Genomic DNA, 26,632 nt, shown 5'->3' on the forward strand with positions numbered 1-26,632 from the left:
ACTCATGTGTACCTGACAGGTACCCGTGAGACGTCTGTGCGTGAAGCTCCTAGTGTTGCTTGGGTAACGCATTTTTGGAGAATGCTAGCTTTAATAAAATCTATTTATTGGCATTTTATGCGCCCCAAGCCAGCCAGGCGCAATTATAAAAAAAAAACACAGGAAAAGAACGACAGCGGAAATTTGAAACACGCGAGAGTGCGGGCAAGGGCACTCCCGGGGAAGGCTATAAATGCGTGCACGTATGGTATGGTAGTTACATTAGAATAACTAGTAGGCATAGTAACAAAGGCCTCTAGAAAGGCTTTGTGGTAGTTGCAAATGAATAAAAAGCTGTAACATGATAGACAAGTCACTCCCTGGTGATATCGTGAGAATATTGTGTATTCATTAGCAGATAAAAGCGTTCTCTCATTCCATGTCTTTTATGTAAAAATATGCGTCACAGATTTCGCTTCGAACAAAAGGAGAGCTAGTCTTTAGTATCGCTCTTATAGTATTACTACAACGCTGATTGAGACTCAATTTTTACGAGCGAAATTTCCTTTTCGTAAGCTTCTGTGAACTGTATTTCACTTGCATGGATGTACTGTGGTGTCGGCTGCTGCTGATGCTGACATAATCGCTCCGGCGCACAGTATTTATTTGACGCGCGCCTAATCTTTCAATCGTTGCACGTACTTTTCTCCATGCGCGTGACACTGATGTTGGGCCAGTTACATCCAGCTGAATGACCTGTGTGTTTCGCTTTGTTCAACCACCTAAGGCTTCCATACTTAAACATTTATTTTGCTTGCTCAAGATTTCTCGTAGTGCGGTCTTGCTTACTGATAACATATATGTGTTCCAATAGAAGTGAACATACAGTCACTAATTTTAATGCTGAGCTCACCGCTGGAGAAGATGGAGAAGAAAACCATGACAGGGGGAGAGAAACCGTAGTGCAATTGTAGTACATATAAATTGCAAACCTCCGTAGCCATTATTATTTGCAATAAGGTGACCGAAATAAAATCGTAATTATATGTATCTTCTAGTTACGGACGTTCTGTAAGAGCTGAGAAACGAGTTGGAGTATGGAACCTAAATTTGAGTGTTTTAAATATGTGCTCCGTTTATGTATAGGTTGTTCAGCGGCTATTGGACCGTCTACAGGCCTACTACAAGGGAGCCGTCAAGGCTGGAAATCTTGGGCAAGACCCGGAATCCTTTCCAGCGCATCATGGAGCTGCATGGGTTACCTGGAAAGATGTTATTCCCATTTGAGCTTTGAGCATCATATCTGGACGCTGAAATTGGCGCTGTTCACGGACCGTAGAAACACGCCGCCTCGAAGCAGGGATATTCAAATGACACTTTGCAGAAGCTTGTGTATCTCATTCTGCGTACCTTCAAACCTCCCGCGGCACTTATGTGGACAGAGGCGTTCTCTTCTATTGGACTCATCTACTGTGTGTACCTCCAAGGCATTACTTTTAAATTGCGCTAGCTATGGTAGTTACGCTTTTGAACAATGCTGATTTTAAGACCGGACATCTACTCCTTTGGAAGGATACCAGCACTAAATTCGCCCTGAATAAGGAATAACCGGGCAGCAGAAGCAAACAAATGCTTGCGTATAAATTTAGCGAGTTTTCTGGACCATCTCACAAACAATATCTGCAAAAGGTCACCTTAAGAGCAGTGGTGTTATCGATGCGAGGAATATATACCTTCCTCAATCGCAGCTCAAGGAGGACTGAAAATGAGCGAAGGTTGTGCTTCACAATGTGCCGATTCCCAAAGAAGAGGCTTTTGGGACCTGAGTTCTATAGCCTTGCTGAATATTATAAATGTGTAGTATAGGCAATATTATTCCGCTACCACCATCGTTTCACAGTGTTATGTGCACGCGCGGGTAACGGCCTTTCAAATGCTTTACCAGCCTATAGGTGGAACATTTACCTCATATCTGCTAAAGGCAATATATAGTGCATAGGAAGAGAGTCTTCAGGTGTATACAGATGTTCGTGAGTTGTTTTGATGGCTTAACATCTTAACTGTTTGGTCTAATTTTTGTAATCAACTCTCGGTGGAGCGTAAAACTAGCGTCTATAGGGTGGGACTCTGTTAGGAAGACTTTCACATCAAGTGGAAATATATATTTTCTTTTTGGTGTATCGGTTTGATTACTGACTCTGTTCGGTAGCATGCAAAGAGCCAATAATATCTGTGTGGAAGACTCTACGTCGACAATCATTCCTGCAATCGAATGTTCTTCCTGTATAAGCAATATCTCCACGTCCGACAGAGTATAGTCATTTCTTTATTGATGAGACATGTTCCTTCCCCCTGTTCACCTATCTATATTAACCTTGTAATCTGTTTGTTAAGCTACATTAATTAAATTTCTTCCCTAGGAATTGGACTTGACAGACAGCTGGTATGTGCATTAAATGACTGCCCTATTACTTGCTGCTAACAGTTTCAACTGAGAGCGGGTTAAGGGAGTCGGGACTGCATCATAGAGTCTATGAAGCACAAACAACTGCTGTTGGGCCGCTTTTATGATACCAGTACGTCTTCCAAGGACGTCTCCGTCCCTCGGAAGAACCAAGATATGGATTTTATTTTAATTGTTCACTCTCAATTTGTTTATTAGGAGTCCAAAAAAATTACACAGGAAATTAAGACTACATGCAGGCAATGAAGGGTGTCTTGATTACTTTTATTCACCTACATTAGGCATAATTTCGTTTAGTTTGTTAATTTATCCTTAAGCCACCGCTACACAAAAACGTGCGTCAAGCTTTCACCATGCTCCCCTTTGTTTAGCTTAGAGCAAGAAGCCTTCACACCTCACTTAGTTTTTGAAATGTCCTTGTTGCGATCTCGCCTTGCGGGAAATTACTTTTTGTTCTACTCAGCTTTATTTCTTCAGGTTCGATGAAGCTCCTTGAATCTGCAGGCGTGAATTTCAATATATAACCACCTTTTGGCATATCCTGATTCTACTTAACCATCGTACAACGCGCCGACCACTATTTCGGGATCTGTTGTTAAAGATAGGTATAAAGCTCTCGCCTTTAAAAAATAAGTCTATTGAATCAATTCGATCTCTGTTCTGCTGACATTTTTAGGTTACGGCATGAAGCAGCTAAAGCCATTTTTGTATAGGAATAAATGAAAAGTCAATGATGTTTCAAGTTCCAACAGTCGCATTTGTAAGGGGGCCTTGCGCACACGCACAAAAAAATGAAATAAGGGCGGCAGTATAGCTAATTTAAGTACGGATAAACACGCAGAAGCAGATTTCAGCACTGGTTTGTATAGGTTGTGCTCCATTTAGTCTTCCTCTGTCTTTTTTTGTCATGGTTTAGGAGCGTATATGACGCGTACTTTAGGCTTTTAAAGCAATGCATGATTTATATTTACTGCCTTTTGGTGCGAGTTTGTCAAATGCGATAAAGACAACTATATCAGTCATAATGAGAGCGTGAAAGACTCGGTGCGTAGCGCGTGAAAAAATAGGCTGCCGAAATGTTGTACTGGTCTAACAAAGTATCCACAGAAGACGCTCCATTTAAATTGTTCTGGCTTCGAAAGGAAATGGCCGCGAGTTTTAATGCAGATTTATTAATGCTCGAATTCTCGAATTTTGCCGGCATGGCTGTGAAGGCTCCTTCGAGCAGCTACTCGAAAAAAACACGGTGGCGGCTTACATCGCCAAAGCCCGGTTTTGCAAGCATGCTTTGCTTTTGCTTGTACACTCAATGCTGCCTTTACGAACAGTCTATACGACACTGATTCAAGCAAGCAGGCAGTCCGTTTTGTGACAACTGCGGCTCCTTTGAGACTGCACTCCCCATTCTCCGCGAATGTCCAGCGTACACCAACGAACGTGCGCATTATCAGAAATGCATGCAGTCGGTCACCCAAGTGCCGCTCACAGTGGACTCTATATTATGTCCTTTAGGATTCCTCAAAATGCAGTGGCGTGCAATGACGTTCTTATTTTCCTATGTAGATGCTACTGGTATGTTAAACTCAAATTACCCGCCAACTTGACTATCCTGCTATACAAGCACATTACTGGACTTCGGTCTTATTCAAAAAGCCAACCACCCATCTTCAAAGACTGCACTTTTTCCTAACCCTTTTTCCATATTTATTCCCCTATTCCCCTACGACATGCAGAGTAGCATGTCAACGAACAGTTAGCCGGCTAAAATCTCTGTTTTCATTATTGGGCCTTCACTCTCTTGCTCGTCTTTGTTATGCTGTGCTTAATCGTGTATAACCTAGTTTACAGAGTCGAAGCTCGATTAAGCCTATTCATATACGGTGTGCTGTGGTTGACTACTCCATGGCTTTCTGCGAGCGTCAAGAAAACGCAGCCGAAGCATCGAGTACAGCGCGCCACTCCTCCATGGCTGTCTGCGAACCTTAAGGACACCACGGCCAGATCTATATGACTGGATTATGTCGATAGCATTTCGCAGGGTTATACCCCATGCAGGAGGCGAGCCGATAGCCAACGGCGGCGGTGGAGGATAGGTATTGTCAGGCAATGTTGTACGTTGGTGGAGATCACTATGAATAAAGTTCGCCAGGGGTGTGTGAACAAGCAGCAGCAGCAGCGGCAGCAGATGTGGGAAGTAGAAGAATCGAAGCAGCAAAAGGCGCGAGCCCCGCTGGCTCCGCGCTCCGTATGTGCGAAAACAAAGCACACCGCCAGTTGCTAGAGTCGCACCTGAGACCATATTGCCTGTGCCGATACCCTTAGCTCGATAACGCCAGTAAAACGTTCGCTTTAGAATCGTGTCAACCTTGGGTTTCCCACCCAGGCTGATGTAAAGCGATCAGCTCCACTGGGGAGTGCGTAAGACCTCAGTGTTATCGCTGCAGCAGTTTCTTGATTTGCACCCTTCAAGTAGAATGTTGCCGTCTTCGTCTCTTATGACTATTCTACGCGAAAAAAACTTACTATGTCTCCTTAAACCCGAAAGCACCATATTTAGATAAACATACCAAGTCGTGGTAGAACAAGACTAAATGGAGGCTTCGGTGGAAGGAAAGGATGCGCGTAGTAATTCTGCCGCATTACAAAATGAGCGAAGCAATGTTTCACAGGAAATAGGGAACAGTGGAACTATATCAAAAAGTCAGTGTGAAAAGTTGTCACTCCCGTGGTCGGCATTTTAAGTACCACAGTGTCTCGAATCGCCTCTGTCGTCCGGTTATTGGGTTAAGAAAAGTCAAACTGTTTATTTGGCACGTCGGCAACTAAAAAGTGCCGAGGATTACGTTACTTCCGAATGCAAAATTTGAGCGCCGCTCATCAGCTGTTTCAGCAATTGAATAGATTGACGGAAGCAATTTGAGCAAAACATGTATGCACAATAACAGACAACGATTAGGCAGGCGGTTCGCAGAGCGAACGGCCGCGGCTGTGCGTTTCAGCTGGGGCGGTGCACATATCGAGAACCACCGCTACCGATCCTTCGCTCCGATTGCTGCCACACAGAAATGGCGTTGGAGGAGGAGCAAAGAAAGCAATTAAGTTATCGGGAGGCCGCGGGAGGCAGCGCGTGGGCACATGGGAAGGTTGAGCGGCGGATAGCAGCGATTGACTGCTGCTGACGCCGCCAGTGAGTCACGTTAACGTGGCTCTGCGTTTCTGCGTTTCTGCTTGGGATGCAAGCAACGTGATCCGCTGATAGCGAGCCGTTGCTTCGGCGACCGGAGAACACCGTCGCCGCCACGCAGCAAGAGGTGAGGAGGATGCACGCAACGGCGAACGGTGGCGGCAGAAGCGCGCGCAGCAACCGGAGAACATGAGGGGAGGGGGGAGGGTACACGCAGCGGTGAACGGTTGCGGAAAAAGCGCGCTGTGCCCGGCTGCCGAGCTGGTTGCGAGGGGTAACGGCGACACTGACGGCGACGACGACGTGAAAAGCAGGAATGAGTGCTAAAGAGCTGTGCTCTGAAATAAAAGATTTCTTGCACTTATGTCTTTCCTTTTGGCATCCCTACGCGGCGGCTGGGTAGCTAACACGCCCTAACATTGAACAGAGTCACAGGCTCTGTTTCCATAGAAGATACAAGGTCAATGCAGAAGATATGCTGTAATAGAAGAGACATCTAGGCAAGCTGGTACGGTGACGTGTTAAATAACTAGCGTCAAAGACTAGGTCGAAGAGCAAGAAGCAAGCAGCGGCCGTTCTGTTTGCTTCTTGCTTTTCGTCCTAGGCTTCAGCGCTGCTTATTTATCATGTCTTTTTCCAACTGAAATTCGGCCCCAAAATGTTAGTGATATATAAAGAATACCCGCACTTTGTTTCTATGTGTGCAAAATAAAGCTTGAGCAGCTTAGTCTTCTTGAACAATACGTATAGGATCGATCATTTTGTGCATAGCGCTACAGCGGTTCTGTGCTGAGTACAATGCTGACGACCTTACGAGAAATGAAGACACAAACGCATTGCTACTAACAAAGAAACTCCGTTAGTATGGGACTTCAACTGCTCCGTCCCAAGTCTCTCCAGAGCTTTATAGAGAAAACTATAGACAGCCAGGTATGAGAGCTATGTCTGTATTCGCAGATAAGTGGTTCTGGCTGTGGAGCGAAGGCTACGCGGGCGGAGCTTTCCTCATGGTGTTCCTGCACCATGTGGTTCTGGCATATCTTACCTAAGGTACGGTTTTGGTTTCGTTTTGGCCTTTCCTTGAAATAATGTCTTCTGAGCCTCCAACGAAGCAGAAATGTATTTCCTTATACTACTAAAAGTCTGAAAGAACTTATATTTACGGCTAATGAATATCTCGCGCTACATATGCTGTCAAAACAAACTCACTGCGAAAGCATGGTTGAATTGACCTTGGCGAAAGCGCACAGAAACCGACAGGTAGACTAAGCAGCAGCAGTCGACGTTGCCGGCAGATGGCGAAACGATCTCGTTCGCGCATTGGTGCGTACTGATATTAAAATGTACTGCACTAACGTTCTACTAGTCTGTATTGTAGTACAATCTTAATGTAACAACATAGACATGTCGCATGTCATTAATTATATAAAATTCCGGAGCACGATCCATGTAATTTACCGAGGGATATTCCGCTGCGCAGTGAGCTGATGCGGTTTGGCTTTGTAGCTTTGGCGTCGTAAGAACAAAAACCTGTGCGGGAGTATAGTGTGATGATTTGCCTTTGCGATAAGGCCCTATGCAATTACGAGACGCAGTCCTTCAACTAACGAAACTAAATCTGAATAAATCTGGCATAAAATTAGGTAGGCATACATGCCTATGCATGGTTTACTCGTTTGTTGATATTCAGCACCAAAACGCCTTACAACGAATATTTTTAAGTAATCCATTACCGTAGCGGGGCAAGGCGGTTTTCTTCGGTGAGAGAGGAAATAGGTAAAGGAAAAAGTGTGCTTGATTCTAATGTACGCAGAAGAAAAAACCAACAATGTGGCGCTCTTCGTCATAGCGGTTTTTTGCGAGATGTAATAAAAAAAAAGTGAATCGTCCTCAAAAGCGGAATCCGTTTTATTGTGACATCTAAACTTCTTTCTAAACAGCGCGTACCAATGATATTCTAATATAGAAGAAGCGCAAGAAAATGGTTGAAGCCTGAGTATCTCGACCCCTTAAAGGCGGTCATTTTTACGGAATTCTTCATTTTTTGATGAATTGATTTTATAGAAAATTGCGAAGAAAGAAATACGCGAAATCAAACACATTGCCATTTTTCGAAAAACACATGTTTACTTCACAATCATATTACTTGATTTTCAAGAAAATGTAATGAGGAGCAAAAGTGGAGTATAACCAGTAATGGCCAGCAGCGGTCGAGCTCGTTGAAGCTGCATTGCTACACCATCTCCAGACCGCGTCCTGGATCGAGACAGCCGATGGGGGACCTGCTGTATCTGCAGACATATCGGCTGGCTCCTCTCGGTGTTTTTTGTCTCCTATTCGTTGCTTTAGGGAACGGCGCTGCCGCAGAGCTCTTGATAACATAATAAACACCTCTATTCATTACACGGAAGCGCCTAATTTGAGGCACTAAATAAATCGTTATGCGGCGATGTCCAGTTACCCCGCAATGTCTCGGCCTCGTAAGCAAAAGAAAACCGCCAATAGCGTGGCTGTTGTCACCTCAGAGCGTTTTGGCGAGAAGGAGTGCTGAACATCAAACCGAGCTAACGTACATGCTTTCTCATGACAGCGGACCATAATGGCAATCGCGCTCCAAGATGGTGACGCTATCCTTGCGATGCTGTGTTCTAGAGTCCTGCCGGTGGCCAGGCGCTGTTAACCACGATTGCTTCTGGCAGCGCATTGACATCAGCTTAGTTGCATACCTTAGAAAAGAACAGAGTATCATGAATATTGGCTTGGCGAACAGCATTAAAGTAGTTTGTTGAAAGGTGCTAGACGACTGTACTTGGCAGAAATAATTCTGTTGGACGGCCTACATTCCCTACGCTCTTTTTCGTATGCCCACGGTGATGTCCTTGGCAGTTATGATGGCGGCACCGTTATGAAATTCCAGGGGTACCTGCAAAAGAAAATAAAGTGGGTGAGGTTCAACGGCTTCGATATAATAACGAAGCCAGCAGCCACTGACACCCAGGTAAGCAGCGGATATCGCGAGTTCGGACCCCACCGGTGGCATTCGGTCACCTTTTTCTACTTTTTATTCAATTATCGCCACATTTGATTAATACTACACGTCGAGAAAACCCATGGTAACTATGTGTTCTTTTGCTTCAGTGGCTGTTGGATGCCTTCTTATGTGCCTTCTTAACTTAAATATACAAAGCGAAATACTCTGTCGGTGATCGGACGCGGCCTGATGCCGCCGGCAATGAATACATATTCTAGGCGAAACTTGAGAAGCTGCCGGCGAATCGGCTGGTATTATAACCTGTCCTAGCCAAGTGTTTTTGCCGCAAGGGAGTCATCGAAGGCAATGCTAACTAACTGGTACACCTTAGCGCTCTTAATTACATTGTTTCAGAGACAGACAGAGACAGCGAGAGAGAGAATGTTTTTTTTTTGTTACTAGGATTGGAAGATCATGGGTGACTGAACTCTCGCATATGGGTGACCTCCAGGACCCAGTTAACAAAAGCTTCCTGTGTTATTTTCTACAGTTTCAGCAGCAGTGGACTACGGCAGGACAACGCGGAGGTGAAGGTTCGACCTCACATCCCCACAAGATGTGATGTTGGGCTGAGTTCCTGGTAATTTAGGCATGCGAGGTTAAACACCCCTTTCGAAATAAATGACAACTTGTGGGACTTTATTATGGATCTATTCTGGATCCTTCTAAACATCGTGAGCTGTGCTTGGCTCGAGAAAGATAAATCCATCTGATATCCGTATAGTAGCTAGTCATGGTTTGTCAGTGCTTCACGCAGGGGGTCCGAATCTGAGGGTTTGATCTCGAGTTTCGTCAGATCTCGGGGCTACACGACCTCCAATCGTTCCTCGGATTCCCCGAGTGTGCTGGGACCCATATCAATTCAAATAATGCATTAGAGTGTAACCCCGCAAGATGCGTGCTGCCGCGTTGCCTGCAGTGGCTTTACAGAAATTTGTAAATACTCACTTTGAGTCCGTTAAGGTGTCATCACTAATGCGTTCCGGGCTAGCGCGCATGGCTGCTCTGCTTAGTGCGTTTGGCAGTTGTGCGAAAAAGAATTCAGCGCTACCTGCTCCGCGCGTTGCATCTGCGGTCAAGGCAAAGCACTCGCACACTTGACCTTGGTAGATATGGAGTGGTAGAGCATTTTGTACTAGAAAAGGCTTATTTTACTTATTTTGGTAGGTACTTATTTTGAATCTGTGGTTGTATTCTGACACCTCTCCTCCAGGCGGCGTATGAGCAAGAGAAAGTTTGATGTGAGTTGAGATGGAAAGCGAAGCTTCCTGCAGATTCGAGCTATGAGAAAGACACGCTACTTTTCAGCCACGAAAGCACGTCCATGCCAGTTCTTTGGAGCGAGGCTCTAGAGCTGCCTATGACAGGCGGCTTTCCACCACTCGGCTATTTATAAGAGCATGGTAATAAATATCACCGAGATAAGAAAAAGGAGAACTTGAAATGTTTTCAAGGCGCTTCGAACCAATGACGTGCGATGAAGCGAAAGCCTTTGTTTGAAACGTCGCTTATTCCTACTTTACTGCGTATGCGTCTGTACGGTGTCTGGTGCGGCGTTCGAAGAAGCGCCAAATCAAAGGCCCAGGACGGACGCCTGGCGGGGTCAGCTTCGTATATGCTTGAATCTCCTGATGATGTCATCGGTGATGACCGAATAGGACTTCATGATCAGATGTGACGTTGGGGTGATCTCAGTTCCGGTTAGAAGCCACGTCCGCTCGTGGCCGGTGGTATCAGTGCTCGATGATAATATCTTATTGACAATCAAGCAAACAGGGTACATGTTCAGACCTTCCAAATACATTGTTGGCTTGACCGGCAGAGACTGGCAGGATGCAAATCAAAGCCAAACAAGTGCAAGCCGTCACAACCTCGCGACTTCACGCGGAATTTCGAGAAGTGTGACAATTCTCGCGGACGCACACTCATGAGCCTGTCAAGGCATTCGTCTGAAAGATTTGGAGGCTTATAACGTATCCAAGTAGATATACGCGAGCAAGCGTTCATAGAGCACCTTGCAGACGTCATTAATGTTTTCACGTCATAAATATAAGGCGGATCCTAATCGTCCCAGAAATATTTCATTTTCTCTGAATAAATTATAAAATTAGGAGGTCACCAAATGCAGCGGTGAAAGGTAGCAGCGCGCGCATTTATCGGCATGCAATTCCTCGTTAAGTGAACGGAGGAATAATTTAAGAATGATTACTTTCCCTCTGGATCTCCCCCCCCCTATATCACTCCAGACATAACAATACTAATAACGGAAACCACACATGCGTGCCAGGAAAAGGAAACAAAGGCAAACATAAGTAACCGACGCGAAAGCGGCGGCAAGCAACGCTCCACCCGCCTCTCTCTCCGTTTCTGTGCGGCAGCCTCTGGGCGAGCTACGTACATTGGACGATCAGATTTGGTCTGTTGTCTTCGCAACCTCTGAGAAGCATAAAGTTCATGCGGCCCCTACTGAAAAACCAAAAGTTATAAGGGGCAATAACCTCATAAAATCTCATTTAATCGCATAGAGTCTCATACGGTGGACATTATTATCATAAAATATCGTACATAATTTATGATAATGTACAAGAAACTATGAGAACTTAATTATATGCGACTTTTACGTGATTTTTTATGTGAATTGAGTGAGATTGTGTGAGAAAATGTGAGGTTATTGCCCCTTACAGTTTTTTCAGTAGGGGCGTCTCGCATGTATCATCCATGACGACTACTGTCGTTAAATTGTCGAGAACTGTTGCGATTCGTGTGCAAAGACTAAGAGGCAGCAGAGGCTATCCAGACTGAGCGACTCCACGGCTCTAGCGTAGCCGCGGTTCAGCGGCGTCATTTTTGTCACGTGACTAAGCAGACGCTAACGCGCGGTTACCTTGGTTATACCTCGGGCTTCGGCGGTGGCGGCGTCAGGGGCGGCTTGGTGACGTCATAGCCGCCATGTGATTTCTCCTCGTTTCAAGGAGATCCGCGCACAGGGCAAAGAAGCTACCGTCTTCCTGCACCCCACCTAGCGCTCACGATATCTCCGAAACCAGTGTCACCCGCAAAATTAAAACAAATGTCCCAGCTACCCCGGCGCACCTTTACATTTATCACATGCGAGCTGAACCCTCGTGCCCTAACTGCCCCTCCATCTACCCGAATCTTGAACACTGTCCTTTCCTCTATTCTTCCGCCATACAATCCTCACGCTATCCCTAACCTGTCTCCTGGAAGCTTAATTTGTATGAAATAAAGTTCGTTGCTACTACTACTACATTAAGAAACTACAAGAAACTATTAATACGTAAAATAGTCGGCACTCACCTTCGTTTTGTCAGTTCTGACCAACTGAACGTTGTGAACAGTGTAGAATACACAAAGCTTGACTGCCTGAAGGGCGAAGCGCATGCCGATGCAATTACGTGGCCCTGCGCCGAAAGGTAGATACGTGTATGGCTGGATATTTCCCATGTTCTCCTCATTGAACCTGGCAAAAAAAAAAAATTGATTCATAACAAGAAAGTTAAACATTGGATACTGTGATTGGCTTCCATTTCGGGGGAAAATGATGCTGATGAATATTGCATATCACTTCAAGATTGCAAAACAACACAACATGACTTTAGAAATGCTCGGCATGAATTAACACTGAAGCCTAGTGCATGCAATCTTGGTGTAAATGCGTTGTGTTATGCAGGCCGAAAAGATGCGCATTTCATTGGAAGAAATCAAAGTGGTTCCAATTGTACTTTCACATAGAGAGATATTGAGAGCATTGAAAGAGGTAGTCCTCGTTGCGTACAATATTGCCCGCTGTCATTTTGTTCGCATGAACGAGTCATTCAAGGACTATAATACAATAAAGTTGTCCTCAGAATCACCGGAAAAAAGTCCTTTTTGATCGTATATGCGTAGAACATTTCATTCCTCAGCATGTATTGGAAGCCATGCGAACTCACTGCTTGTCCCTAACAGCTGCTGAAAAATGAAATTGCAATAGCATTTTATGAGCTTACCGTTCTGGGTCAAAGGTGCCTGGGTCGTGAAAGTACTGGGGGTCGCGGTGCATAGAGTAAAGGGGAATGACAACCATGTCGCCTTTCTTCAGCATCACCCCGGTGTCGCCGAGTACGTAGTCTTCATGTGCCGTGCGCTCAATTCTTAAAAACAAAGCAAAATGGCACAAAACACCAATGCTGCTTATCCTGTATACTGCAGTTCTTTTTTATCTCTCTTTTATATTCATTTATGGCCGAAAATGATGCATTTAACAGGAAGTTTAATGTAAAACAGCAATAAAAGGCAAATTTATTTGTCAGCCTATAACTACCATTTGTGAAGAAAAAAGTTCGGCGAAGGATTCAAACCACTCCCTATAGGACGGTCGCGTCAATGCAGGTTTCTGAGAGACCGGGAAGAAATAGGCACCCTGAACGTTGGAGGACTTGCAAAGAAATGATCAATGATCAATCAAAATCGAAACTAACACACTTGTTAAAGTGATGTCAGTGAAAGTATCCCCATCCATTGACCACCTGAATTGAAGTCAGTAATGCGGCCTTGGGACTCTGAAAGGTGGAGCTAACCAGTGCAGACCTCTGGACGAACATCAAGTGATCGGTTTCGCCAAAGTGTTGGCAGAAGCATCCGAAACCCTAGATTGAAGGCTTGCCCACAACCGCTCTAGCTTCCATCCTTGTTAATAAATTTTTCTTTATTCAAAGATCCAAAACAGCAAGAACGATGATGGAGATAATGCACACCGTCACAGCAAACGACCGAGATGTTTTGAACCCGATCGCGGCGACTGCGTTTCTATGGAGGCGAAACGATGAGGCGTTCGTGTGCTGTGCGATGTTAGCGCACGTTAAAGATCCCCAGGTGGTCGAAATTACTCCGTAGCCCTCCACTACGGCTCCCCTTTCTCGCTTTCCACTTTCACTCCCACCTTCATCCCTTCCCTTACGGCGCGGTTAAGGTGTCCACAGAAAACAAGCGAGACAGTTACCGCGCCTTTCCCTTCCTGTTAACCAATTATTATTATTATTATTATTATTATTATTATTATTATTATTATTATTATTATTATTATTATTATTATTATTATTATTATCATCATTATTATTAAAGACCGAGATGTAAAAAAGGTGCATCAATGCAACAGTAAACATATAACCCGAATACCAAAGTAACCGAAATCATGAAACAACGCTAGGAAGCAGCGCTGCAAATAATAAAAAAGCAAGATAGGTGTGTGTACTGAAATAAAAAAGAAAAACCAGTGTGAGAAGAGAATGCAAAAAAATAAAATAAAAAGGTATGTGGCGTTTCATACCATTCTTGCCTCGTTCAATCTTTGGAGAACATTATGCGTGATTATCGCCTTGTTTTGCATGCCGAATGTCTGTCACAGTAGAACACGTTACGACAGCAGCTTTCGTAAATAAATTCATTTGAGCCCTGTAGTTTCTATTAATTATCCTTGTCGACTGTCTGCAAGCAATGCTATTTCCTAAATCCTTCAAAAAACAAGCACTTGCTGGAGTAAGACTGAGTTATATAACGCATTTTTTTTAACACCTCATCCTTTTTCTCTTTTTATAAATACATGTTTTGGCACCAAGAAATAAAGTGCGCCCAATAACGAACAGGCGCGTCTTCAGCGTAGCTCGGAGTTGGAATAAAATGACTGAATATGCAAGGGAAGCACTGAACCGGGCGTTCAACTACACAGGCAGGATATCTCAGATGCTCCCGCACGGTGAAACCCGAAAGCACTAAGACAATAAAGGCACAATGAAAGCGGCACTGTCGTCTGTATGAGAGCATTTTTAAACATACTTGATGCTAGCATTGAAGTGTGGCTTTTGACAGGAACTCTTTGGAATAACACGTCGATAGCAGAAGACAATACAAAGGGTTAGGTGCCAGAATACACACGTACTTTCATGCGCGCACGTAGATACATAACTTTCACGACTTAAAAGAAATCGGTCGCTGAGTTTGGCAACACAGCATGGGTAAAGTGCTCTGTAGTGCTCATATATAGCAGCGCTGAAAAAAGCCTTACCGTGCAGCCGGGGGATATATGCGAAGAGACTCGGACACAACGCAGTTCAAGTAGCTGAGCTTCGTTACAACGTCCAGGCCGGGATGATCACCCTGTAAAAGGAAACACGAAAATTCTAACTGTTAAACAAACGCAGTTAAAATAAGTCGCAACTTATGACACGAGTGCAGATCAGTGAAAAAGCGCACTTGACGTTTAACAGTTTATGACACGACATCGTGCTAGTGCAGGTCGGTTATGAATGTATTATTGGATACCCCTTAATAACATGTTCTTTTCTGACAGAATGCGCGAGAGGCAACTTTAGTGCCGCTCGTAACGTCCCTTCTGCTAGCACCCTCATCCTGTAACGTCATGTGTGAGGTCAGTTTATGCTGAGAAGTCCGCGGAAGGCTGCCTTTAGCAACTGTCGCCGTGATATCAACGTAGGTACACCCCAATATGACAATATGATATATCTCCTCGTTAAGTTGGAAAATCGTTTTTCTTTCGTGGTTCATAAAATCAGAGTGTGTGTGATTTATTTCAGGCGAAGCTAGTACTTCCAACGCTCGCGTTCATTTCAACGCTGCGCGAGATATTCCTCGCTCCAGCTTTCAAATCGAGAATCTTTCTAGGTTCATGGCGAGGATCTCACGTCTGCAAGATGTGTCCGCGACATTCCGCTAGAAGTCTCTGCGAGACATCAGAATTGTTTGCTTTGATTTATATGGTATAATGTCCCAGAGTGACTCAGGCTATGAGAGGCACCGTAGTGGAGGCCTCAGAAGTAATTTAGACCACCTGGTTTCCATTGCGAAAGCAATACTACGTTAGGTTTCGAGCCTTCAGGGTAGTGCGGCCGGCAGCCACGTCTTTCCCACGTGACGCTGTGATGTCACATCTCACGGGACACTAGGGTGAGAGCTGGGCTACCAACTCAAGCTGTCGGCGTAGCGCAGTCGCAGCCACGGCGCAGCGCGTGAGGTCCAACTCCACCTGACACAAAGGCGAGAGATGGGCAGGAGCTGCCAGCTTGGGTCTCTCGTTTCACATGGGACGGTTATGTCAGGATCAGCCAGCTAAGACTCTGGCATTTACGTTACTCTTATAGGCCACTAAGACACGTTTATACGGTTTGGTTAAAGAGGGGGTGGGCTAAGGAAGAAGAAAAAGGAGAAGAAGAACACTAGGTCACGCGCTGCTAATGCTTTCGCTCAATATCTGGGTCTGCAGCGTTGAACCCTTGTAAATTTGTACGTGCACTGACATTGCACAGCACACGGGCGCCTTGACTTTCGCCTCCAAGAAAAAGCGACCACATAGGCAGGGATTCGATCCCGTATCCTTGGACACAGTAGTCGAGTGCCCTAACCACTGCGCCACACCAGCAGGACGTCGCAAAATGGTTTCTGAGCCAATTATTAATCTCGGTAAGAACGTCGCAACAGGTTCTGACAACGAAGCCCAAGAAAAAGAAAGTAAGGAAATTTTAAGGAGTTCATTATCAAGCAAAATAGAGGACGAAACGAAGAGGTATACAGTAGAGGAAGAAGGAAGAGGAAGGACTTGAAGGGCAAGAAATGGTAGGTATGTGCCTTGTTTAAAAAGGATGCGAAGTAGAGGAAGATCTTAAGATAAGTTAGGTGCAATCCTGTAATTTTTAAAAGCGCACTCGTTTTTGCTCGTCAAATGTATGGTACGGGCGGATTTTCGTCTAAAGCAGACCAATGGTAAACGCAGTGAAGATATGTGCGCACGCAAAACATCATAACTATGAATGGAACGCAGTATCAGGGACGGAAAAGTAGAGGACACTTCAGCTCTGCGTCGAAGGGTATGATGTAACATATTTTATGGATTCCGTCCCCGGCTTCATTTGTTGATCCTCCTTTGTGGGCATGGACTTTGCTATTAGTGTTATCAAAAGCCACTCAATTGTTGTCATTTCCATATCACGCATACTTCTCAGTGTACAGATGTATGATGTAAAATTGTTTGAAAGGTCACCTTACAATGATGTAAAACCGCACTATAACTACGGTGTACGGCTTTGCCTGCTAGGCTTAGGACTAGCGTGTGTGCCTCGGACTCCAAAGGTAAGGGAGTGCTCAATTCTAATCTTACAAGGACCACCTTAGTTGTTAGATTCTGCCAGCTAGCTCACATCATGTGGTCGCGGCGCATTAGACAACCCAAAGGCCACTCAGTGCACGGCATCTAACCTGCTGGCTACCACCTGTCAGAAGCATGGCCTTTTTCTTAAGTCATTTAATACCTCTGTCGCAGAAACACTTTCGATGCTCATTAAATCGATCAGCATTGTGGTTTTCAAGAAGAACTGAAGCATCCAGCGATACACACGCATTTTGAATGACCATTGTGAATTTCCCTTCATGTGCTTTAGGTGATGCCAAATGCTCTGTCTACTACCAAAGCATAAAAATATCTTAATGGTTTGGTTTGGTTTGTGGGGTTTAACGTCCCAAAGCGACTCGGGCTATGAGACATGCCGTAGTGGAGAACTCCGGAAATTTCGACCACCTGGGGCTCTTTATTGTGCACTGACATCGCAAAGCACACGGGGCCCTCTTGCTTTGCGCCACTGTCAAAAAGCGGCCGCCGAGGCCGGGATTCGATTCCGCGTCCTTGGGAACAGTAGCCGGGCGCCGCAACCACTGCGCCACCCCGGCGGGGGAAATATATCTTAATATAAACAAGCATAATGTTCTAACGATATGCTCTCACGCCTTTAAATGCATTTCTGTTTTAATGTTCGCGGTTTTATGACATTCATTCACTTTTATTTTTAGAACGCAGTAATGACGGCGGTGCTGACTCGCACTGTCAAATGCGATTTAAAACTCGACAGCGGGGAAGCGGCTTCGAGTCAAGCAAGCTCAGCCCCGATTCCACCTGAAAGTTGTCGTGTGACAACTTCGATCTGCATTCAACTCAATGCAGATCGAGTTCAATGAGGATCAAACGTTTTCGTGTGACAGGCGTTTTACCCTCTCATTTCCGTACCTTGCACATTATGCGCTCGTATAAAGTATAAAACGTGGACAAAAAACAATAAACGCTGTAAGGCATATGGAACAAATTACAGTGCATAACGGTAGATATAAATCATATGACCGTTTCATGAATATATGGCCTATATGCGGCCATTTATGTCATATAGAAAGCCGATTACAGACCACTTCAACTGTATTCTTAACATCCTCATTTCTGGATATTAATCGTCAAACGCACAGATATGGAAGTCGAACTGTCTAATGCAACCATACACAAATATCTTACTTTATATCCACCAATAGCGTGGCTGTGGACGACAGCTCAGACCCGATCGCAGTTCCGGGACTACATATAGTGGTTGGCTGGTAGCGATTTAGATTTTGCCCAAAACAGAGGAGAATGTATCTCACATTTAAACCCGTCGATTCTTTAGAACAATTTTAGTAGCGCCATCAGTCAGGTTTTTGTGGCTGTAAGTGTTCTGAAAAGAATAAAAATGAAGATATTTTTTCTTGAATTGAAATTTTACGCCGTATACGAAGGAATTTTGAAGGATTTGCGCACAGGCCAAGACACGTCATTATTCACCCCAAGTGCGCTGCTCTAAAAATAGTTTCAGTTGAAACTCTCTTTCCACCTTATCCAAGCTCCCATATTTCAGCTAAGCGATTTTTCTCTAAGAGCGCCATAACTTAAGGATCATGAATACCCTCTTCAGCAAACGGAAGAACCGGAAATGGACGTGGAAAGGTCCTAATGGGGAGACTAAAAATGAAATTGACTTCATAATGTGTTCAACCCCCGCCATTATGCAAGATGTAGAGGTAATCGGAAAAGTGCGATGCAGTGACCACAGGATGGTGAGGTCCCGAATTAGCCTAAATCAGAAGAAGGAACGCAACACATTAGTAAGAAAGAAACCCATCAACGAATTAGCAGTTAGGGGAAGGGCAGAAGAGTTCAGGACCTCGCTACAGAATAGATATTCAGCTCTAGACGAGAATGGCGACATTACCCTAGAAGCAATGGACAATAATTTCAGAGATATCATTACTGAATGTGCGGTAGAAGTAGGCGGTAGTATAGCTAGAGAGGATACCGGTAAGCTGTCTAAGGAGCAAATAATGCACCTTAGACAGCTCCTTATTTGCAGCTGTCTAAGCTGCAAATAATGATTGATGACCTAGACAGGAAAAATAGAAAAGTAGGCTTGAAAATCAATATGCAGAAGACTAAGGTAATGTTCAACAGCCTCGGGAAGGAACAGCAGTTTACATTAGGTAGCGAAATACTGGAAGTAGTAGGCGAATATGTCTACTTAGGACAGGTAGTAACCGCAGATCCGGACCATGAAAAGGAAATAACAAGAAGAATAAGATTGGGATGGAGCGCATTTGGCAAGCACTCGCAGATTGTGACTAGCAGCTTACCGGTATCGCTCAAGAGGAAAGTATACAACAGTTGCATCTTGCCTGTACTCACCTACGGGGCTGAAACGTGGAGGCTAACCAAGAGAGTTCTACTTAAGTTGACGAAAACCCAGAGGGCTATGGAACGAAAAATTGTAGGGGTAACATTAAGAGATAGAAAGCGTGCAGAGTGGGTCAGAGAAGTAACTCGTTACCAACATTTTAGTAGAAATTAAGAAGAAATGGACATGGGCAGGACATGTAGTGCGAAGAGAGGATAACCGATGGTCGCTGAGGGTAACACACTGGATTCCAAGGGAAGGAAAGCGTAGCAGGGGTCGGCAGAAAGTTAGGTGGGCGGATGAGATTAAGAAGTTCGCAGGGGTCAAGTGGATGCAGCTAGCACAGAACCGGGTTAAGGGGAGAAATATGGGAGAGGCCTTCGCCCTGCAGTGGGTATAATCAGGGTGATGATGATGATGATGATGTCTAAGGAGACAAAAGATTTGATTAAAAAACAAGAGTATGAAAGCTTCCAATCCAACAGACCAGATTGAATTGGCCGAGATATCAAAGATAATCAATAAGCGCAAGGTGGCCGATATAAGGAAGTACAACGTGGAGAAAATTGAGCATGCTGTGAAGCACGGGGGAAGCTTTAAACGGTAAATAAGAAATTGGGCATAGGCAAAAACTAGATGTGTGCGATAAGCGACAAGGAGGGCAACGTCATCACGAATGTGGACAAGATAGTAAAAGTAGCCGAGGAGTTCTATACAGATCTCTACAGTACCCAAAGTAGTCAGGACCGTAAGGAGATAGACAGTAGGGAAAAACAGTCAGAGATTCCACCAGTTACAAAGGACGAGGTCAAGAAAGCATTAGAAACTATGAAAAGGGGGAAATCAGCTGGAGAGGATCAGATAACTACAGATTTGCTGAAGGACGGGGGGGATATCGTGTTAGAAAAGCTGGCCACCCTGTATACGCAGTGCCTGGTGTCATCGACGGTACCGAAACCATGGAAGAATGAAAACATTATCCTCATTCATAAGAAAGGGGACTCCAATGACCTTAAAAATTACAGACCAATCAGTTTGCTGTCTGTTAGGTATAAGGTATTTACTAAGGTAATCGCTTATAGAATCAGGACAACCTTAGACTGCAATCAAGCAAAGGATCAAGCAGGCTTTCGGAAACGGTACTCTACTATCGATCATATCCATAATCAGGTGATAGAAAATGCTCGGAATATAACCAGCCCTTATACATAGCATTCGTTGATTACGAAAAAGCATTTGACTGAGTTGAAACCTCGGCGGTGATGCAGGCATTGCGAAATCAGAGGGCAGACGAACCGTACGTAAAAGTGCTGGAAGATATAAATAGTGGCTGCACAGCAACTATAGTTCTTCATAAAGAAAGTAGCACAGTTCCCATAAAGAAAGGTGTTAGGCAAGAAGACACGATCTCCCCAGTACTATTCACAGCTTGCTTAGAGGAAGTATTCAGAGACTTGGAATGGGAGCAGTTAAGGATAAGGGTAGATGGAGAATACCTCAGTAATCTGCCATTTGCCGATGACATTGCCTTTCTAATCAACTCGGGGGATGAACTGCAAATAATTATTGGTGACCTAGACAGGAAAAGTAGAAAGGTAGGCTTGAAAATCAATATGCAGAAGATTAAAGTAATGTTCAACAGCCTCGGAAAGGAACAGCAGTTTACATTAGGTAGCGAAGTACTGGAAGGCAAGAAGGCACGATCTCCCCAGTACTATTCACAGCTTGCTTAGAGGAAGTATTCAGAGACTTGGAATGGGAGCAGTTAAGGATAAGGGTAGATGGAGAATACCTCAGTAATCTGCCATTTGCCGATGACATTGCCTTTCTAATCAACTCGGGGGATGAACTGCAAATAATTATTGGTGACCTAGACAGGAAAAGTAGAAAGGTAGGCTTGAAAATCAATATGCAGAAGATTAAAGTAATGTTCAACAGCCTCGGAAAGGAACAGCAGTTTACATTAGGTAGCGAAGTACTGGAAGTAGTAGGCGAATATGTCTACTTAGGAAAGGTAGTAACCGCGGATGCGGACCATGAAAAGGAAATAACAAGAAGAATAAGATTAGAATGGAGCGCATTTGGCAAGCACTCACAGATTATGACTAGCAGCTTACCGGTATCGCTAAAGAGGAAAGTATATAACAGTTGCATCTTACCTGTACTCACCTATGGGGCTGAAACGTGGAAGCTAACCAAGAGAGTTCTACTTAAGTTGAGGACAACCCAGAGGGCTATGGAACGAAAAAGGGTAGGGGTAACATTAAGAGATAGGAAGCGTGCAGAGTGGGTCAGAGAAATAACTCAGGTTACCGACATTCTAGTGGAAATTAAGAAGAAGAAATGGGTATGGGCAGGACATGTAGTGCAGGAGAGGATAACCGATGGTCGCTTAGGGTAACAAACTGGATTCCAAGGGAAGAAAAGCGTAGCAAGGGGCGGCAGAAAGTTAGGTGGGCGGATCAGGTTAAGAAGTTCGTAGGGGTCAAGTGGATGCACCTAGCACAGAACCGGGCTAAGTGGAGAAATATGGGAGAGGCCTTCGCCCTGCAGTGGGTACAGTCAGGGTGATGATGATGATGATGATTTTTCTCTAGCGGCTTTAAGCTGAAAACCAAAAATAATATAAATTCCTAAAGTCAACAAAAATAGCAATTGTACAATGAAAAAACCATGACTTTTGAGAACTTACATTAGTGGCGAAGCACTCGTCTGCTTCTTTCCTCAGCTTTTCCTGCGCATCTGGATGAAGAGCGAGCAAGTAGAGGGTGTGCGCGATTGCAGTGGACACCGTGTCTTGGCCAGCAACTAGGAAAACCAGGCACTGGGCCATAGCCTCCTCTGCAGTGAGCGCTGAAAAAAAAAATGAAACGATACATAACAACCTCTTTCAACTCATGCGCATGTACCTCTAACGCATGAGATCGCAAAACAAAAGAAGGATTAATGAAAGGCTGGAACTACGTCAACACAATACTATTCAGCAGCGGCAAGATTACCTGCGTGTATGAAGGCGAAAACTCGCTCCCGCTGTAACGTCCAGCAGAGAGGTACGAAATAATTGTTGGCCGCTGGACATATTGGTACAGCTATTGTGGGGAAACACGAGTGGTCGTCCGTTTCTGAAGCAGCAATTTGCATAACGTTGCTGAAATAACAACGCAGAACTCGGCGAAAACATGGCGGAGGAATAAATGCGAAACCGCAGTCCCGGGAATTGCCTCCAGTGTATAAGAACCGCCCTCATGTTTTCTTGTTTCATATTGCCGAGACACGTTATGTTATTGTTATTCGCACCAGTGTGTGCTGATCATTATCATGATCTCCTTCATGGATCACTGCCTTGTCGTGACTGAGGGGCTTGCGCACCTCAATGAAATTGTGAGCTCTGCTGTGTAAGGCCACCCATGACAGACAGGTCACGGCAGAGAGCTCTGACAAGATGTGATCTACTAGAGAAGGTAATGGCAACTTATTTCAATATTTTTTGACAAGAAAACCGTATGACCAGTCACAAAGGCCTTATCGATAGGGCGCCAAAGATCAGCCCCTTAGTGTGCAAGGCGTCCCGTATGTTACTGGGGATTAACAAATGGTGATTCCCAGTAGCTCCAGGACGAATGAAGTGGCTGGGCTAAAGCTAAAAGGACGCACAGCTGTGGATATGTCCGGAAGCGACCGGAAAGCCGGATGTTGCAAGGAGATATATCATATAGTGTTGGGCTTGACTGGTCAGGAATTTGAACAGTTGGCGCCAAACCGACTGAGTTACCGGAAAAGCGGCCTGTTGCTGCAGAACAGTGTGTGCGTGCATGTTTACTCGCCGCCATCGCGTTCGGAGAAGTATTTTCGTCGTGCGCACGGGTTCTCGAACGATGGCCCGATTCTTTGAGGTCCAGACGCCGCCTGCGCACCCCCCTTCTCGCGGTCCGGAAGCGGTCGGCGCCCGCTTTACGACAATGAGACCGCCACCACCTGATCGGGAGAGACTGCTCGCGGACCGCACCATCACCACCACTGCGGCCTGGGAAAACGGCGGAGGCGTGAAAAGAAGTGGGCGACAGGACCTCGTGGCCGGAGGCACATAAATCGACAGTCTGCCGAGACTGGGCCGTTTGAACGCTCAAGTTCACACAAGGCTGAAAGCGGGCTAACAGCGGAGGAGCATGGATCTCTTTTGCCGGCTTTGAAGTGCTTGCAAGTCCAAGGAGTGATGTTACAACAATCGACCAGCCGCTTAGTGGGAGGACTGGCGTGAATGGGAAGGCCCCGCCTTATCGTGGGCGGGTTTTCGTCAACGGATGTGATTGGTTGTTACAATACACCCAAATTTTTCCTCGTAATTCGGAAGACTTAAAATGTACCTCTGGAAAGTCTTCAAGCATCTTGATTCTCACCTTGATCTTCGATCTGGATCCTGACTAGTAATTACGTAAATAAATTGTTTATCTCGTCTAACTTTGGTGAACCGTCTACACTTATTCTGCACTTCGTTGGGGAACCAAGAAGCTTCGGAAACCATCAACATCTTAACTTACAGTAACATAGAATGTAAGATCTATGACGCAAGGTAAACTGGATGTCGTCAAGCGAGAAACGGACAGATTGAAAATTGATATCTTGGGTATCAGCGAGCTTAAGTGGACCGGGATGGGCGAATTTAATGCCGGCGACCATTATGTCTTTTATTGTGGCCACGAATCCAGGAGAAGGAATGGAGTCACTTTCTTAGTAAACAGAAGAATGGGAGAAGTAGTGCTAGGGTACACCCCCAAAAACGATCGAATGATATCACTTCGGATCCAAGGTCACCCTTTCACCATAACAGTTATCCAAGTCTATGCACCAACCACTACTGCTGAAGAAGCTGATGTGAGATTTTATGCTGACCTTCGGTGCATTATAGACTCGCACTACATTATCAGACGACCTTTTTCCCAAAGAAGAATGAAATTCTAAGGTAGGCAGTGAAGAAATGCCCGGAATGACAGGTAGGTTCGGTCTTGGTGAGCCAAATGAACTGGGCAGAGGGTAGTAGAGTTCTGTCAAGTAAACAACCTGGCCATAACCAATACTCATTTTAAACAGCACAAGAGGCGCCTGTACACATGGACTTCACCGGATGGTCTGCACAGGAATCAGACTGATTGTATTAATTACCGACGGTAGATAGAGAAACGCTATACAAGAAGTAAAAACAATGTCTGAGGTCAATTGTGGCACCAATCATAAGCTTCTTGTTGCCAAGTTTAAGCTTCGATTCAAGAAAACACAGAAAACTAGAAGGCCTTTGAGGTATGATTTGTATCAAATTCCATCAGAACATGCTGTGGAAGTGAGGAATCGATTTCAAGAATTAGATCTAGAAGAGAGACAGCCTTATGAGATGTGGACACTATGTTCGTGATATAATACAAGAATTTGCTACTAAGGCAGTTCCAAAGGAAAAGAAATGCAAGGAAGCAAGCTGGGTGTCTAAAGAGATTTTGCAAATAGCTGCGCGAAAGGAGGATGACAAATGTTGACAGAGAAAGATACAAGGTTCTCAATGCTGATTTTCAGAGAATAGCAATGAGAGATAAGAATGCCTTCCTGAACATACAGTGCCAAGAAGTTGAGGACAATAACCAACTGAAGAACACAAGAGCTCTGTATAAGACAATCAAAGATATCAAAGGAAGGTTTTGTGGTAAGCTACGCGTGATAAAAGACAAACGATGCAGGGGCCTCACTGAAGCCTAAGAGATAAAGAAAAGGTGGCGAGATTACACAGAACTGTTCAAGAAGAACCCGGATGTCCAAACCGAACATAAGACTGTTGTGATCACTGATCTCTAGCCAGGCATCCTGTATAGTGAAGTTTCTTGGGCCTTAGCCAGCCTTGCTAAGAAGAAAGCTAGAGGTATTGATTCCATTCCAGCTGAGTTGCTTCAAAACCTTAACAATGACGCTGTTGACATTCTGTATACAATATGTGAGCAAATGTGGACAACCCTGCAGTAACCACAGGATTGGAGGAGGTGAGCTTACCAAAGTCAGTTTCCAAAGAAAGGCAGTGCTCAAGATTGTTCTAACTACTGTACAATCGTGCCTATTTCGCATGATAGCAAGACGGTGCCAAAAATCCTTCATTGAAGGCTGCAGCAGTATGTGGATCGGGAGCTTCCGGTCTTGCAATTACGGTTTCGCTGGGGAAGAGAGGAACTGGAGAGTAGATTGCCAACCTTCGCTTGATCATGGAAAAAACAAGAGTTCCCCAAACTGATCTACTTCTGCTTTATTGATCATGCGAAAGCGTTTGATTGCGTAGATCACAACAGATTGCGGCAAGGTCTCCAAGTGATGGGAGTTCTAATTCACCTCATCAGTCTCCTCAGGAACCTGTATGAAGTACAAGATGCCACAGTCAGAACTGAGCATGGTCTCACTGATTGGTTTCCGATTGAGAAAGGAGTGAGACACGGCTTGATACTGTCGTCCTGCCGGTTTAGCCTACATGCTGAGTGGATCATGAGGAAGGTCGGTCGGGACGAATCTTCAGCTGGAATGAAGATTGCTGGAAAATGGATTAATAACCTCAGATATGCGGATGATACGACTTTAATGGTAGAAAGTGAGTGGAGCTCAAGAGTTTTCTGTTGCGGGTGCAAAGAATAGAGTGAGAGGTTTGGGCTTAAACTGAAGATAAAAAGACAAAGATTATGGTGTCTTGCCCTATCAAGTCTTGAAACATACAGGAACAAGAGCTGGAAGCCATGACAGATTTTCTCGTCTCGGGCTCCAAGATTACCCGGAAGGTGACTGCAGCCATGAAATTAGGAGACGGCTGCTTCTGGGAAAGAGAGCCATGGCTACCCTTGACCGCATTGTAAGGAGCAGAGACATCACACTGCCAACCAAGATCCGTATAACTCGTGCGATGATCTTTCCAGTTGTGCTTTATGAATGTGAGAGGTGGACTGTGAAGTAGGAGCGCCGAAGAAATGACGCTTTTGAATTGTGGTGGTAGCGGCGACTCTTGAGAGTTTCTTTTACTACCAGATGAAATCAGTCGATAATATTGACCATAAACCCTGACTGCTCACTAGAGGGTCAAATTCTAAAGGTAAAGCTCAGATACTTTGTTCACCTGATGAGAAGAGAAGAGTCGCTGGAGAAAACTGTGATGCTGGGGAAGATTAAGGGTTACAGGAGGAGGGGAGAGCAGCGAATGCGATGGTCGGATGGCATCCCCGAGGCGCTGCAGATGAAGATATATGATATTAGGAAGACACTGGGGGACCGGAAAGCTTGGCGTGATATGGTCCATAGGGTCACGTAGAGTCGGACACGACTGAGCGACTGAACTGAACTGTGCGCTGATCGGAGGTGCTTTGAGGCTATGTTTGCTAAAATGTTTAGGCTATTTTAAAATTCTCGGGGGAACCCATCAACAACTGCCA

General features: G+C 44.9%; 1 protein-coding gene and 1 pseudogene across 2 annotated transcripts in view; one reads left to right on the forward strand and one right to left on the reverse strand.

Annotated features, from left to right (window-relative positions):
- LOC146200178 (arylsulfatase B-like) overlaps positions 1 to 1,401 on the forward strand; it is a 29,060-nt pseudogene extending 27,659 nt beyond the window's left edge. The window contains exon 8 of the transcript XR_014705200.1: positions 1,126 to 1,401. The product of XR_014705200.1 is annotated as an arylsulfatase B-like (transcript). The remainder of the gene's footprint in view (positions 1 to 1,125) is intronic.
- A 6,153-nt stretch (positions 1,402 to 7,554) lies between these two features.
- LOC146200179 (cytochrome P450 3A2-like) overlaps positions 7,555 to 26,632 on the reverse strand; it is a 68,844-nt gene continuing 49,766 nt past the window's right edge. Inside the window, exons 9-13 of the mRNA XM_084592887.1 lie at positions 21,883 to 22,043; positions 14,723 to 14,814; positions 12,669 to 12,812; positions 11,977 to 12,139; positions 7,555 to 8,550 (exon numbers count right to left, since the gene is read on the reverse strand). Of these exons, the coding sequence (XP_084449013.1) occupies positions 8,473 to 8,550; positions 11,977 to 12,139; positions 12,669 to 12,812; positions 14,723 to 14,814; positions 21,883 to 22,043 (638 nt within the window). The 3' untranslated portion in view covers positions 7,555 to 8,472. The remainder of the gene's footprint in view (positions 8,551 to 11,976; positions 12,140 to 12,668; positions 12,813 to 14,722; positions 14,815 to 21,882; positions 22,044 to 26,632) is intronic.

This window comes from Amblyomma maculatum, chromosome 2 (assembly GCF_055883805.1).
Source record: "Amblyomma maculatum isolate TAMU_Amacu chromosome 2, ASM5588380v1, whole genome shotgun sequence".
In the NCBI taxonomy this organism is placed as follows: domain Eukaryota; kingdom Metazoa; phylum Arthropoda; class Arachnida; order Ixodida; family Ixodidae; genus Amblyomma; species Amblyomma maculatum.